Source organism: Panulirus ornatus, chromosome 10 (genome assembly GCF_036320965.1).
Source record: "Panulirus ornatus isolate Po-2019 chromosome 10, ASM3632096v1, whole genome shotgun sequence".
NCBI lineage: Eukaryota > Metazoa > Arthropoda > Malacostraca > Decapoda > Palinuridae > Panulirus > Panulirus ornatus.
Genome location: NC_092233.1, coordinates 62272923 through 62289878, shown reverse-complemented (window position 1 = coordinate 62289878; position 16956 = coordinate 62272923). Strand labels below are relative to the sequence as shown.

Sequence of the window (16956 nt, the reverse complement as noted above, 5' to 3'; positions counted from 1 at the left end):
GTGTGTGTGTGTGGGTGGGTGGGTTGGAGCGATATTCTCTCTCTCTCTCTCTCTCTCTCTCTCTCTCTCTCTCTCTCTCTCTCTCTCTCTCTCTCTCTCTCTCTCTCTCGGGCCCTCATACGTCCTCACTACGTGTTGCTGGTAGTACCCTGGGCCCTCATAAGTCCTCGTGTTTGTTACTGGGTGTTCCTCATTCCTCATATATCCTCATATGTGGCTCCGTGTGTTCCTCATTCCTCATATGTCCTCATATGTGGCTCCGTGTGTTCCTCATTCCTCATATGTCCTCATGTGTGTCTCCGTGTGTTCCTCATTCCTCATATGTCCTCATATGTGTCTCCGTGTGTTCCTCATTCCTCATATATCCTCATTTTTGTTGCGGGAGTACCATGACCTCCCCCCCTCCCCTCCTCATATGTCCTCATGCGTTACCGGGAGTACCCTGGGACCCTCATACTTCCTCACTGCGTGTTAGTGTAGATAGACCACTCATTATTGTGAGGGAGGGGGGAACTTCTCTGCTCCCTGTGGTTGGCGAGGTCCCTTCCCTTTCCCGCCTGACTCTCGTCCACCCCTCCCTCCCTCCCTCATCATCCACTCCCCCCCCCCCCCCCATTCCCCGCCGCTGCCGCACTCTTGCGTATCCGTGCGGACGCTCCGCCCGTCGCAGCTACGCATTTTGATCCGCCAAATTTTGTTACATGGTCTCTATACGCATTCCGGCCTGCAGCATACGCTTCCACACCCCCCACCCCCTCACCCTCACCCACCCCCCACGGTAAATAATGAAGGCAGTGGGCCTACGCTTATAAATTACCTGATTAAACGGCTGTAAAAGCATGCTGTGCAGCGGGAAAAGTGCAGGTTAACAGCAGGGTTCGGTGAGATTGCTGTGCCTGCCCGGTTATATATATGACCGTCTGCTCTGGCCCGTGTTCTTGTGTGTGTGTGTGTGTGTGATTACGTGTTTGTTACAGTACCGGAAGGGAATTGTACACTCGTGGGGCCCCCATCTCTTGTACTGTACGGGGAGGGAGTTCTACACTCGTGGGGCCCCCATTTCTTGGACTGTACGGGGAGGGAGTTCTACACTCGTGGGGCCCCCATTTCTTGGACTGTACGGGGAGGGAGTTCTACACTCGTGGGGCCCCCATTTCTTGGACTGTACGGGGAGGGAGTTCTACACTCGTGGGGCCCCCATTTCTTGGACTGTACGGGGAGGGAGTTCTACACTCGTGGGGCCCCCATTTCTTGGACTGTACGGGGAGGGAGTTCTACACTCGTGGGGCCCCCATTTCTTGGACTGTACGGGGAGGGAGTTCTACACTTGCGGGGCCCCCATCTCTTGTACCTGACCTTCTGTATTAGCTATTAATGTTTTGTCCTTATTAAGGTGCGGTGAATGAAACTGGAAAGCATATTCCAGTTTTGGCTTCCTCGAGGATATGAACTTCATGCTGAATGTTTCCTTGCCCACTTACATGTAAAGTATTTCAGTATTTGTCAACAAACAGTTTGTTTCCTTCAGTGTTCTCCTAATGTGAGATCTGGTTATCAGTGAGGAGCGCTGTCTACTCCAAAATTCTCTCTTATGTAGAGATTCCTAAGGCCTATTTCCCATTGGGTCATCTTCATATTGAGGCCTTCTGTTCACTGTGGCCCATCCTCATCACCTCACCTTTACCCGGGCTGAATTGCACCAACCAATTATCACACCTGCTTTGGAATAGGCTTAGGTTCCCTTGTAAAGATGATGGCAGTTCTCGTCGCCCTTCACTACCCTCATCACCTCGGCATCATCTGCAGACTGGGTCAGGTCAAAGCCAGTACGTCTTGGGGCAAGTCATTCACACATACCGAGAAACGTCACTGTACCAGAACAGCGTACTTAGCTACGACCCCCTCGGGGCGCGACGGTACTTAGCTACGACCCCCTCGGGGCGCGACGGTACTTAGCTACGACCCCCTCGGGGCGCGACGGTACTTAGCTACGACCCCCTCGGGGCGCGACGGTACTTAGCTACGACCCCCTCGGGGCGCGACGGTACTTAGCTACGACCCCCTCGGGGCGCGACGGTACTTAGCTACGACCCCCTCGGGGCGCGACGGTACTTAGCTACGACCCCCTCGGGGCGCGACGGTACTTAGCTACGACCCCCTCGGGGCGCGACGGTACTTAGCTACGACCCCCTCGGGGCGCGACGGTACTTAGCTACGACCCCCTCGGGGCGCGACGGTACTTAGCTACGACCCCCTCGGGGCGCGACGGTACTTAGCTACGACCCCCTCGGGGCGCGACGGTACTTAGCTACGACCCCCTCGGGGCGCGACGGTACTTAGCTACGACCCCCTCGGGGCGCGACGGTACTTAGCTACGACCCCCTCGGGGCGCGACGGTACTTAGCTACGACCCCCTCGGGGCGCGACGGTACTTAGCTACGACCCCCTCGGGGCGCGACGGTACTTAGCTACGACCCCCTCGGGGCGCGACGGTACTTAGCTACGACCCCCTCGGGGCGCGACGGTACTTAGCTACGACCCCCTCGGGGCGCGACGGTACTTAGCTACGACCCCCTCGGGGCGCGACGGTACTTAGCTACGACCCCCTCGGGGCGCGACGGTACTTAGCTACGACCCCCTCGGGGCGCGACGGTACTTAGCTACGACCCCCTCGGGGCGCGACGGTACTTAGCTACGACCCCCTCGGGGCGCGACGGTACTTAGCTACGACCCCCTCGGGGCGCGACGGTACTTAGCTACGACCCCCTCGGGGCGCGACGGTACTTAGCTACGACCCCCTCGGGGCGCGACGGTACTTAGCTACGACCCCCTCGGGGCGCGACGGTACTTAGCTACGACCCCCTCGGGGCGCGACGGTACTTAGCTACGACCCCCTCGGGGCGCGACGGTACTTAGCTACGACCCCCTCGGGGCGCGACGGTACTTAGCTACGACCCCCTCGGGGCGCGACGGTACTTAGCTACGACCCCCTCGGGGCGCGACGGTACTTAGCTACGACCCCCTCGGGGCGCGACGGTACTTAGCTACGACCCCCTCGGGGCGCGACGGTACTTAGCTACGACCCCCTCGGGGCGCGACGGTACTTAGCTACGACCCCCTCGGGGCGCGACGGTACTTAGCTACGACCCCCTCGGGGCGCGACGGTACTTAGCTACGACCCCCTCGGGGCGCGACGGTACTTAGCTACGACCCCCTCGGGGCGCGACGGTACTTAGCTACGACCCCCTCGGGGCGCGACGGTACTTAGCTACGACCCCCTCGGGGCGCGACGGTACTTAGCTACGACCCCCTCGGGGCGCGACGGTACTTAGCTACGACCCCCTCGGGGCGCGACGGTACTTAGCTACGACCCCCTCGGGGCGCGACGGTACTTAGCTACGACCCCCTCGGGGCGCGACGGTACTTAGCTACGACCCCCTCGGGGCGCGACGGTACTTAGCTACGACCCCCTCGGGGCGCGACGGTACTTAGCTACGACCCCCTCGGGGCGCGACGGTACTTAGCTACGACCCCCTCGGGGCGCGACGGTACTTAGCTACGACCCCCTCGGGGCGCGACGGTACTTAGCTACGACCCCCTCGGGGCGCGACGGTACTTAGCTACGACCCCCTCGGGGCGCGACGGTACTTAGCTACGACCCCCTCGGGGCGCGACGGTACTTAGCTACGACCCCCTCGGGGCGCGACGGTACTTAGCTACGACCCCCTCGGGGCGCGACGGTACTTAGCTACGACCCCCTCGGGGCGCGACGGTACTTAGCTACGACCCCCTCGGGGCGCGACGGTACTTAGCTACGACCCCCTCGGGGCGCGACGGTACTTAGCTACGACCCCCTCGGGGCGCGACGGTACTTAGCTACGACCCCCTCGGGGCGCGACGGTACTTAGCTACGACCCCCTCGGGGCGCGACGGTACTTAGCTACGACCCCCTCGGGGCGCGACGGTACTTAGCTACGACCCCCTCGGGGCGCGACGGTACTTAGCTACGACCCCCTCGGGGCGCGACGGTACTTAGCTACGACCCCCTCGGGGCGCGACGGTACTTAGCTACGACCCCCTCGGGGCGCGACGGTACTTAGCTACGACCCCCTCGGGGCGCGACGGTACTTAGCTACGACCCCCTCGGGGCGCGACGGTACTTAGCTACGACCCCCTCGGGGCGCGACGGTACTTAGCTACGACCCCCTCGGGGCGCGACGGTACTTAGCTACGACCCCCTCGGGGCGCGACGGTACTTAGCTACGACCCCCTCGGGGCGCGACGGTACTTAGCTACGACCCCCTCGGGGCGCGACGGTACTTAGCTACGACCCCCTCGGGGCGCGACGGTACTTAGCTACGACCCCCTCGGGGCGCGACGGTACTTAGCTACGACCCCCTCGGGGCGCGACGGTACTTAGCTACGACCCCCTCGGGGCGCGACGGTACTTAGCTACGACCCCCTCGGGGCGCGACGGTACTTAGCTACGACCCCCTCGGGGCGCGACGGTACTTAGCTACGACCCCCTCGGGGCGCGACGGTACTTAGCTACGACCCCCTCGGGGCGCGACGGTACTTAGCTACGACCCCCTCGGGGCGCGACGGTACTTAGCTACGACCCCCTCGGGGCGCGACGGTACTTAGCTACGACCCCCTCGGGGCGCGACGGTACTTAGCTACGACCCCCTCGGGGCGCGACGGTACTTAGCTACGACCCCCTCGGGGCGCGACGGTACTTAGCTACGACCCCCTCGGGGCGCGACGGTACTTAGCTACGACCCCCTCGGGGCGCGACGGTACTTAGCTACGACCCCCTCGGGGCGCGACGGTACTTAGCTACGACCCCCTCGGGGCGCGACGGTACTTAGCTACGACCCCCTCGGGGCGCGACGGTACTTAGCTACGACCCCCTCGGGGCGCGACGGTACTTAGCTACGACCCCCTCGGGGCGCGACGGTACTTAGCTACGACCCCCTCGGGGCGCGACGGTACTTAGCTACGACCCCCTCGGGGCGCGACGGTACTTAGCTACGACCCCCTCGGGGCGCGACGGTACTTAGCTACGACCCCCTCGGGGCGCGACGGTACTTAGCTACGACCCCCTCGGGGCGCGACGGTACTTAGCTACGACCCCCTCGGGGCGCGACGGTACTTAGCTACGACCCCCTCGGGGCGCGACGGTACTTAGCTACGACCCCCTCGGGGCGCGACGGTACTTAGCTACGACCCCCTCGGGGCGCGACGGTACTTAGCTACGACCCCCTCGGGGCGCGACGGTACTTAGCTACGACCCCCTCGGGGCGCGACGGTACTTAGCTACGACCCCCTCGGGGCGCGACGGTACTTAGCTACGACCCCCTCGGGGCGCGACGGTACTTAGCTACGACCCCCTCGGGGCGCGACGGTACTTAGCTACGACCCCCTCGGGGCGCGACGGTACTTAGCTACGACCCCCTCGGGGCGCGACGGTACTTAGCTACGACCCCCTCGGGGCGCGACGGTACTTAGCTACGACCCCCTCGGGGCGCGACGGTACTTAGCTACGACCCCCTCGGGGCGCGACGGTACTTAGCTACGACCCCCTCGGGGCGCGACGGTACTTACGTCAAATCAGTACTCCTACGAGCAGTATTAGATACTTTTTTGGGGGGCAGCCCGCACATATCAGAAACGGTCCATCCAGCCTTGCGTCCAAACACGGAGCTCCCTCTCACGTGGAAATCTGAAAAGGTTCGTTGCGCTTTACTTCCTTTCCCTGGCACGGTGTTGTCCCTCAGGCAATTTCTCCCCTGCAGGAAGACATCCATTTGCATTCTGATTATCTTTTCCAGTACCTCACACACCCACACGCGTTAAGGTGCGTGCGTGCATGCGCGCGCGTGTGTGGGGGGGGGGGAGGTGTTCTGTGGTGTTTTGTTTGTTTTATTCCCGAGTACACACTTTAACTATTGGTTTTACTTTACTCACACACACACACACACACACACACACACACACACACATAACAGACATGTGGCATGGAGGGAGAGCAGTATAGATCTGTATACAGACAGACAGACAGACAGACAGAGGGATGTATGCATGTATTCGGCGGGAAGGTCAACAAAGAGGAATGGAAGCACCAACGCGCCTCTCTAGTTTCACTCCAGCTCCATAAACCGGTTGGGGGGGGGGGCGATGCGCCCGCCCCGCCCCCTCTCTCCCCCCCTGCAAGCCGCCCCCCCCGCCCCCCTCTCTCCCTCTCTCCCTCCACTCAAAACTCTTGTCGGACTGAGAACAAAACACATTTATGGCATCAATGCATAAAGAAAATAACGAGATCTCCATAAGGGCGAAATTACCAAGCACAGCTCCTCCGTATTATACACGCTTTTTGCCCCCAAACTGCAAAAGGTTATATGAGCAATTTACCAGAAATTTTTGCTACGTGTGGGTGTGTTTTTTTGTTTTCGTTTTTTTTTGTGTGTTTTTTTTTATTTGTTTTTCCTAGGGAGGTAGGATGCGCTGGGGCGAGGGGAGGGGGGGAGGAAGTTCGTCATATGTTACACACTCAATTGCCTGGCTGGGGAAAAATAACGAGGAAGGGGGGGGTATGTGTGGAGGGGGAGGGGGTTAAAAACCAGAATGTATGAAGGGGGGGTGGAGGGAGGTGGTACGTTCCAAGGGGGGCCAGGTGCTGCTCGGTGCGCCGCTCCACCCCCCCCCCCCCTTCCTCATCACACACACACACACACACACACACACACACACACCATAAGTTGCAGTGAATCGCAACACTGGTGCATCTCCGGCAACACTGTGAAGCGACGGCGCAGCACAACAGTGAGACTGCTTCGAACACACGTTGGCACCGCCTCAGTGACACGGAAGACGTAACAGAACTGAGAAACACAAGTGATGACAGCAACACTGGCAACACTTTGAGGCGAGGCTAAGTAACACGGGCAACACTTCAACACAGCTAACCAACACTCGAAACCGAAGCTAATTAGCACTTGTAACACTTGAGCTAAGCCCCCACAACACTGGTAAACACCTCAAACGAAAGCTAAATAACGCTGGTAACGCTTCAGCAAGCTAAACAACATTGGTAACACTTAGTGAATGCTGAACAACACTGGTAACACAAAAGCTGAACACTGGCAACACTCAACGAAAGCTAGATAACCAGTGTTGCAAGCAACACTGGCAACAGTTTAAACGAAAGATAGATAACCAGTGTTGCAAGCAACGCTGGCATGTGAAGTGCGTTAGCTTGAGTGTGTTAGTGTGTTGTATTAGTATGTTAAGTAAACTGAGTGTGTTAGTATGTTGAGTGCGTTAGTAGGCTGAGTGCTTTAGTGAAGAGTGCGTGGTAATTTCCCCAGTGGTGTGTGTGTGTGTGTGTGTGTGTGTGTGTGGTGGTGAGGACAGCAGATGGTCTGGCCTCCTGCACGAGGTATCGCGGCAGTCATGATGTGTGCAACTCCCAGAGCGTGACGGTAGCTTACGACCCTTGTGCGGGGCCGGGGGGGGTTACGTCGGTACTTACGACACTCAGGTACGACGGTGCTTACTTACGACCCCTCGTGGCGCGATGGTACTTAGCTACGACCCCCTCGGGGCGCGACGGTACTTAGCTACGACCCCCTCGGGGCGCGACGGTACTTACGTCAAATCAGTACTCCTACGAGCGGTATTTAGCCAGCCACTCTGGGGAAGGTCGTGTTTTGGGGGACCATGTCTGGCCAACTGTCTCGTATCGCCAGTCTCGAGAGAACTCGGGCCTCCGTGTCTCGTGTCTTGGACCATATCAGAGCCCATGGTGTCTGTCTTGTCTTTCGTTTGAGTGTTTCTTATCTTGAGCGACATCTGATCTGTAACTATTACCCTCTCTGATATCTTGATAGGCGCCTTATCTCTATCAGTGGACCTGTCTGTTATCTATCAGTGCCCTGTCTATCTCTATCAATGCCCTGTCTGTTATCTTGAGCGATATGTGGTCTACATTACCCCCCTCTTATTGCGCGTCATGTAGTCACCTTCTCCGACACGCAGGGAATACGAGGGTTTGTATAATACATATTCTAGGAAAGGGAACTTTCCTTACTCCAGTGTAGGCTTAGACCGCACGATGCTCGGCAAATGTCGTATTCGTTGGCGAAATCAACCGAATCCGTCAACAGATTAAACAGCCATGGTGGCATCAGCAGATTAAACAGCCACGGTGGCATCAGCAGATTAAACAGCCTTGGTGGCATCACACACACACACACACACACACACACACACACACACACTGCCGGAGCACCATCTTCATATGGAACCACTCACCCCTTCCCTCATCTTCCTTAGCCCGTGTGGCATCTGTTTCTTTTCTTACAATGCTAAGCTTTTGCATCACGTCTCGCCTTACAGCTTAGATGGTTTTCCACTTCTATCAAAAACACTCTGATTTACCGCTTATTTTCTTTGTGTCATCATATATTTACCCATTTTTACATATTTCATTAAAATCTGGACCTCGGTGTGTATAGAGTCTACGTGGAATTTGATCAGGGCGAAAGGTAATTGTAGATTCCATTTGGTCTATAGGATGATAGTTTGATGTCGATGAACGAAGTAATTTTCATGAAGACGATCAATTTATTCCCCCCCCCCCAGTGGGGGAAGTGGTAGTAGGTGGGTGGAGTCCCCACTCCCCACCACAGTCCTACCCCCCACCACCCACACCATCCGCCTCCTACCACCAACCAATTCCACCCATCAGTAACAACAAAGTTCCATCTCCACCACCAACACTACCACCACCACTGCTGCTCCTGCCTCCACCACTGCTTCCTCCACCACTGCTGCTGCTGCCTCCACCACTGCTTCCTCCACCACTGCTGCTGCTTCCTCCACCACCGTCGGTATATTGCAATAAAAATTTCAGCGCAACGTGGAATGCAAATTAAAAAGCAATTAAGCAAAAAAAAAAAAAAAGAAAATAAAAAAGAACTGTTGGAGGAATGTGAAGAATTTTATTGTATAATCCGGGAGTAGATATTGACTGAGGAATCATTTTATTGTTGTAACGAAATTATACATTTACAGTGAGGGATGTTTGGTGGAGGAGGAGGAGGGAGGGCGAACAACGCAATCGAGGAATGTTGGCTGAATTTTACTTTGTTGGGGAGATGGAGAGCATGGGAAGCTAGCTCTCTCTCTCTCTCTCTCTCTCTCTCTCTCTCTCTCTCTCTCTCTCTCTCTCTCTCTCTCTCTCTCTCAGAGTTGAGCGAATGGCTAATTATATTCCCCGTTTTTGGGTACAAGTTGAATTTTATTTTATCTTTTTTTTTTTTTTTGTTCTATTTCATTCAACTCGCCCAGGGTATGTTGTGGCTTGATCTGTGGCCCTGGGGTGAGGTTTTGGTAGTTACCAGCCAAGACCCCGTGTGTTGCCGGTCAAGACCCCTGTGTTGCTGGTCAAGACCCCGTGTGTTGCCGGTCAAGACCCCTGTGTTGCTGGTCAAGACCCGTGTGTTGCCGGTCAAGACCCGTGTGTTGCTGGTCAAGACCCCGTGTGTTGCTGGTCAAGACCCGTGTGTTGCTGGTCAAGACCCGTGTGTTGCTGGTCAAGACCCCGTGTGTTGCTGGTCAAGACCCGTGTGTTGCTGGTCAACACCCCGTGTGTTGCTGGTCAACACCCGTGTGTTGCTGGTCAACACCCGTGTGTTGCTGGTCAAGACCCGTGTGTTGCTGGTCAACACCCGTGTGTTGCCGGTCAAGACCCCGTGTGTTTCAAGACCCACAACACTCGTACCTGGTTGGACCCACGCCTCCGCCTCCTGTTAGTAACATCAACAGACCAGCTTAACAAAACGGTGTCATGTTTTCGTCATGTACGAGGGAAAGACAGGAACAAAAAAAAAAAGGAAGGATGGATAATGGCACTTATGGTATGACAGAGCAATAAAAACACAGAAGCAATTAAGAGGGGGCTGTGTTTAATGTGTTTAATGTCTGCCGTAGCTCTTACCCCCTTTTTTTTTTTTTCTTTTCCATTCCAATATATTTTTTTTTGTAGTCTTTTGTGAATCACACTGTAATTGATGGGGGGGAGGAGGTTTGGGGTGGGGTCTGGGAAGAAACACTGGCATAAACAACACACTGCATTTTCACTGGCCTTCCTAGATTCAAGGGGGGTGTGGGGGGGGGGGGACAGACCCTCCTAGATTCTAGGAAGGCCAGTGAACAACGAACCCTCCTAGATTCTGGAATGGGTTCCCCCCCCCCTCCCCCCCACCACCTCCACCTCCACCAAATAGAAAAAAAAATATATATATATCGATATTTCCCAAAAGCAAAATTCCAGATTAATGGATAAACTTTACTTTGGCCAGATTAGAATTTTCTTATGGCTCTCGGATCTTTTAAAGGGCCAGAAAATCTACGATGCTCGTAAAGTGAGTGTTTTATGCGCTCATTTCCTTTGTGTGGATGGGGGGGTAGGGGATGGAGGAGGAGGAGGAGGAGGAGGAGAGAGAGAGAGAGAGAGGAGAAGAGGGGAGGGGTTTGGGTGAGAGAGAAGAGAAAGACAGAAACGTACAGAGGGATAGGGAAATATATATATATATATATATATATATATATATATATATATATATATATATATATAGTTATAGATATAGTACTATCATATACGGAGAATTAGTATCAGAGGAAAAAAATCATCTCAATTTTGTAATGATCAGACATTACTTCCCCCCCCCAACACCCCCAACACCCCCCCCCCCCAACACCCCAGCACCCCCCCCAACACCCCAGCACCCCCCCCCAACACCCCCATCCCCCCCCCAACACCCCAACACCCCCAACACCCCCCCCAACACCCCAACACCCCCCCAACACCCCAACACCCCCCCCCAACACCCCCAACACCCCCCCCAACACCCCAACACCCAGCACCCCAGCACCCCCAACACCCCAACACCCCCCAACACCCCCATCCCCCCAACACCCCAACACCCCCATCCCCCCCCAACACCCCAGCACCCCCCCCAACACCCCCATCCCCCCTCATTCTTCAGGACCACAGAGGAGATAAGCGGGGGGGGGGGGTCACTATCCCCCCACCCCCCCGGGGGGAGGGGATGCCGTATATCCTGATAATAATGCTATTAATTCTACGTGCGTAAATCCTACCTTTTCTTACGTCGCAGTTTTCTTAAAGGCAAGGGTGATAATTCGGAGGGCAACGTGCACTGAGGAACTCGATAAATTGCACGGTCGAAATCGGTAGAGAGAGAGAGAGAGAGAGAGAGAGAGAGAGAGAGAGAGAGAGAGAGAGAGAGAGAGAGTTGAGGGGGGTTATAAAAGGAGACCTGTTCTCTAATGGAGAACAGGTTGGTGAGAAGGTGGGTCTCTAAAAGACCAATGTATATATATATATATATATATATATATATATATATATATATATATATATATATATATATACTTTGCAAAAAGGGCACCAGGTAGTGTTGTACGTTTTTTGGACTTGGTTAACTCGTTGTGTTATTTACTCAGTGGTTTAAGTGCTTGAGCGCTTGCTCCTTCCCCCTGGAGAACAGCGGGTACGGCCCTTGAGCACGACGGTACACACACACACACACACACACACACACACACACACACACACACAGGTAGACTTAACAGATCAACAAACAGGTCGAAGGTATCAGGCAAACAGGTAAACAAGTCATAATCTTCATGGCACTTTAATCACCCCAGCTGTGGCCTAATTACCATACCACATAAGGGACGATAACTACCCGTCATGAACATGAAGTGACCATGAACCGTCACCTTCGTCTGACCTTCACATGACCGTACGAACATTCTCAACATGTCGTGGGTCACTGTTGTCTTTGGCAGCACGACGAACACATCTCATTGTGGCTTGGAAAATAACATCTGTGTTCTTTCTCTACGTGTCTTTGCATATCTGGAGGTCGAAATGTATCCTTCAGTTATTGTATTACGTATTTTACTCTTTATATTTCCCCAGATATCACGTGAGTGGGGTTATGTTCAATTGATTATTCAAGTTTTCTCGTTAGTGGTGTATATATATGTATGTATATATGTGTGTATGTATACCATGACGTGTCTGAAGTATTCGATCATATCTGACCATATTCAGACACCAGGAAGATGCAAACATAGTATTAACTTCACCATTAACTCCGTCTATGATGGATTATGTCACTACGATGTCACAAACACACATCACCAACACAGGTCACCATCACACGTCACCATCACACGTCACCAACACACGTCACCATCACACGTCACCAACACACATCACCACCACACGTCACCACCACACGTCACCAACACACGTCACCAACACACGTCACCAACACACATCACCAACACACTTCACCACCACACGTCACCAACACACGTCACCATCACACGTCACCATCACACGTCACCAACACACGTCACCATAAAGCCACACAGATGACTAATGTCTGTTCCTCGTTTCCTTCCGTTCCAGCCATGTTCCAGATCCCCCTTCTGCCGAACCTGCCTCCCTCGGTAGTGGCGGGGTTTCCCTCCTTCGGGAGCCGGGCGCTGCTGGCGAACCCGACGCCCACGCCCACGCCCACGCGGCCCTCGCCGCCCATGAGCACGCCCAGCATGCACCCAAACCACAACTCTAGTCCAGGCATCGCCAAGGAAAACATGGCCGTCATGAACACCAACAGGTGAGGTAAACCTTGGCCACAACCTCTACGGGTTATGCCAGGCCCTTGGGTAAGTCGGTACTCCCTCCGCCCTTGATCACGACGGTAGGGGCCCTTGAGTTCGCCGGGGCGACCCTTGAGTCAGACGGTGTGAAGCCAGTTGATGATGACCTGGGATTTGACCTGACCTCCGAGAACCAGGACAGTATACCCAAGGGTCGTACCGTCGTGCTCAAAGTGAGAGGCAAACTTAATTCAAGGTAAGGTGCCAGACCCCAGCTGTGGGGTAGAAGACCTCCCAAACCATCGTAAGGTATACGTAAGGTAAGGTAAGGTGCCAGACCCCAGCTGTGGGGGTAGAAGACCTCCCAAACCATCGTAAGGTATACGTAAGGTAAGATAAGGTGCCAGACCCCAGCTGTAGGGGGGTAGAAGACCTCCCAAACCATCGTAAGGTATACGTAAGGTAAGATAAGGTGCCAGATCCCAGCTGTAGGGGGTAGAAGACCTCCCAAACCATCGTAAGGTATACATAAGGGAAGGTAAGGTGCCAGACCCCAGCTGTGGGGGTAGAAGACCTCCCAAACCATCGTGAGGTATACGTAAGGTAAGGTAAGGTGCCAGACCCAGCTGTGGGGGTAGAAGACCTCCCAAACCATCGTAAGGTATACGTAAGGTAAGGTAAGGTGCCAGACCCCAGCTGTGGGGGTAGAAGACCTCCCAAACCATCCTGAGGTATACGTAAGGTAAGGTGCCAGACCCAGCTGGGGGGGTAGAAGACCTCCCAAACCATCGTAAGGTATATGTAAGGTAAGGTGCCAGACCCAGCTGTGGGGGTAGAAGACCTCCCAAACCATCGTAAGGTATATGTAAGGTAAGGTGCCAGACCCAGCTGGGGGGGTAGAAGACCTCCCAAACCATCGTAAGGTATATGTAAGGTAAGGTGCCAGACCCAGCTGTGGGGGTAGAAGACCTCCCAAACCATCGTAAGGTATATGTAAGGTAAGGTGCCAGACCCAGCTGTGAGGGTAGAAGACCTCCCAAACTATCGTAAAGCCAGGTAAAGTAAATCCATAATAGATTTTAAAAGCAAGTCTTTATAGATATGTTCAAGGCTCTGTATACTACTAAAATACTTTAGAGAAAGGGCGATTATTGGTGAATTTGACTGTTCAGTGTACCACTGAACTCTGAAACATGAATATTGTTAATCATATTCATATATGGAGTATAAGTGGATTTTTAAACTGCTTACTTTATATAATGCTCTGGGTATATCTATATCCCTAACAGGCTAACAGGATAGAGTCTGATGAAGCCTAATACTAGTGATTAACGCCACATCTATTACCAGAATTCACTAGGGTGATTTTATTCTGTGTGGGTACGCTGCCGTGTAGCCCTGTTTTAATCTGAGTGTTAGTATAGCATTATCTGTGCAACTACATAACAATCATGGAGCCAGGGTAAAAGCTGAATGTTTGGAGGCGTGGCTGGCCTCTCTATGTCTGCTGCTGTGCGTTGGAGGTTTTTGTCGTGCTTTGGAGTCGCAGATTTCGCGCGTCTGTTGAGGTATATTTGGAGGTGGACCTCACGTGTGACTTCTTAAGGTATTTTGGAGGAGCACCTTCGACGTGTCTGGCCAAGGACTTGGCAGTAGCGGCATCGAGGAGGAGGTCTGGTTAGAGAGAGAGAGAGAGAGAGAGAGAGAGAGAGAGAGAGAGAGAGAGAGAGAGAGAGAGAGAGAGGCAGTACCGGACTGCGCCTGCAAGAGTAACAAGTTACCTTCGGCGAGGCTGTGTTACTAGCAGTACAGCAGTAGAGTCTCGTCCGAGGATTCCTTCCTCCAAAGGGAGTCCATCATTCCCTCGCTACTGGAAGTAGCGCAGCGTTGTGCTGCAGGAGACCTCTGGCGGAAGATCTTGGTAAACATGTGTGTGTGTGTGTGTGTGTGTGTGAGACAGCACGATTTGCAAAACGTAATTATTTGTATCTTCCTTGTATATGATATCGATGATAAGCTTTCCTCTATTATTTAGTATCATTATCATTATCATTAGTATCATTATCATAACTATAATTAATGTTACATGTCTTCATTGTTACTAATATAATTTGTCCTCTCGTTGTTGTCTGCAGTGTTGGTGGTGTGCGGGAGGGTGTGGGCCTGGCCTCCACATTGTCGGTGGGCACAACAACCACCTCCTCCACCACAGCTGCCCTCCCCATCTCCACCCCAGCAGGCTGCACCTCCAACGCGCGCGACGGACCCCTGGGGCTGGGGGCAGCCGGTATGGGCGGCCCCATGCCCGGCATGGGCGGGGCGCCCCTGGGTGGAATGGGAGCGGGCATGGGGGCGAGTTTAGGAGGTTCTAGAGGACCCTCCCCCCACCACACCTCCCCAACCAACCAAGCCATTATGCCCCCAACCTCGGTCGGCTTACAGGTGAGTTATACAGTTACGTCTGCGCCTTCTACAGGTGACCCTACACGCGTGTCTGTGTATCTGTGTGTCTGTATCTGTGTGTCTGTGTCTGTGTCGCTCCATACGTGCGTGTGTTGTTGTGGGGTTAGGCTGTGACACCGTGTGTGCCCGCTGTGACACCGTGTGTGCCCGCTGTGACACCTGTGTGCCCGCTGTGACACCGTGTGTGCCCCCTGTGACACCGTGTGTGCCCCCTGTGACACCGTGTGTGCCCCCTGTGACACCGTGTGTGCCCCTGTGACACCGTGTGTGCCCCCTGTGACACCGTGTGTGCCCCCTGTGACACCGTGTCGTTAGTGCTCATGTCTGTTGAGTTGGACGGTACCTCTCACAGTGCCAGGAAGGAGAGAGAGTGAGTGCGTGGAGCTTTACCTCAGCGGCGGGAGAGTGCGTGGGACCCCACCTCAGAGGCGGAAGAGATTGCGTGGTGCCCCCCCCAGCAGCGACGGAGGAGTGCGTGTTCCGTGCCTTAGCGGCAGGAGAGAGTGCGTGGCGCATTACCCCAGCGGCGGCGGGAGAGTGCGTGTCTACCCAACGCAGCGGCAGGTCACTGCCTCCATCGGCGTCACCTCCCGTCACCCGTGACTCGTCCTAGGAAATAAACAGCGTAACAACCACGTGGGGAAAACACACACACACACACACACACACACTCACACACACTGAGACAGACGCACCTCACAACCTCTTCCTCCTCCCAGCCCACCCTCATTCTTCCCCTCCCCAACACCTTAGACCCATCTGAAGACGAGAGAGAGAGAGAGAGAGAGAGAGAGAGAGAGAGAGAGAGAGAGAGAGAGAGACCTGGTGGACTTTGACCTGCCGTATATTTACACCCCCCCCCCCCCACGACCTGTTTACCTTGAGACAAAGAAAGGCTCAAGGGCGACACGACCCTTTGTCATTATCAAAGGTTTGGTTTCAACGTCGTTTGATGTGTTCTCTGTTCTCTGTCGTCGCCCATACCGAGAGAACAGGGATCGGGGTGGAGTGGGGAGGGGGAGAGACCGATCTTTCCCCAACCCCTCTCCTCCCCATCTTGATATCCTCCCCAGCTCTCCTTCCCCTGGTCGTGGGGTTCATGATAAACAAAACAAAAAAAAAAAACGCCGCTCAAAACGACAATAACGGCGAAGAAGAAGAAAAAACGCGACCACCCAGACTGGGGATATATATATATATATATATATATATATATATATATATATATATATATATATATATATATATATATATATATGTATATTTTTTTTTTTTTAATTTTCCAAAAGAAGGAACAGAGAAGGGGGGCCAGGTGAGGATATTCCTTAAAAGGCCCAGTCCTCTGTTCTTAACGCTACCTCGCTAATGCGGGAAATGGCGAATAGTATGAAAGAAAAAAGAAAGAAATATATATATATATATATATATATATATATATATATATATATATATATATATATATATATATATATATATATATATGAAAGAACAAGTGTTGAAGTTAACAATATCCGCTCGGACAATATCTTTGATGTTGTATGACAAATGAAAGTGAGACACAAACACACACACACACATGAGGGGGGGAGGCCCTAGATAACGCCCTGACAAATAAGGCTGAGAGGGACGTACCCAAGACAGCGAGCCGAGGACCCTGAAGGATGGTGTTGGTTAGCGCCTTCTTGTCCCCAGCCTTTGAAATCTCTTTCACACATCAATGACGTCCAAAGCATTTTTCAGATTTCACCCCCCCCTCCCCCCCACCGTCCTTCCTTCTCCCCCACCCCC

General features: G+C 53.9%; 1 protein-coding gene across 13 annotated transcripts in view; it reads left to right on the top strand.

The window, feature by feature from the left end:
* The window catches only part of nab (NGFI-A-binding protein homolog), an 844405-nt gene that overhangs the window by 732538 nt on the left and 94911 nt on the right, over positions 1–16956 (top strand). For all 13 annotated transcript variants that reach the window (XM_071666139.1, XM_071666138.1, XM_071666146.1 and 10 more), the window contains 2 exons: positions 12512–12722; positions 14841–15147. In XM_071666139.1, the coding sequence (XP_071522240.1) occupies positions 12512–12722; positions 14841–15147 (518 nt within the window). The remainder of the gene's footprint in view (positions 1–12511; positions 12723–14840; positions 15148–16956) is intronic.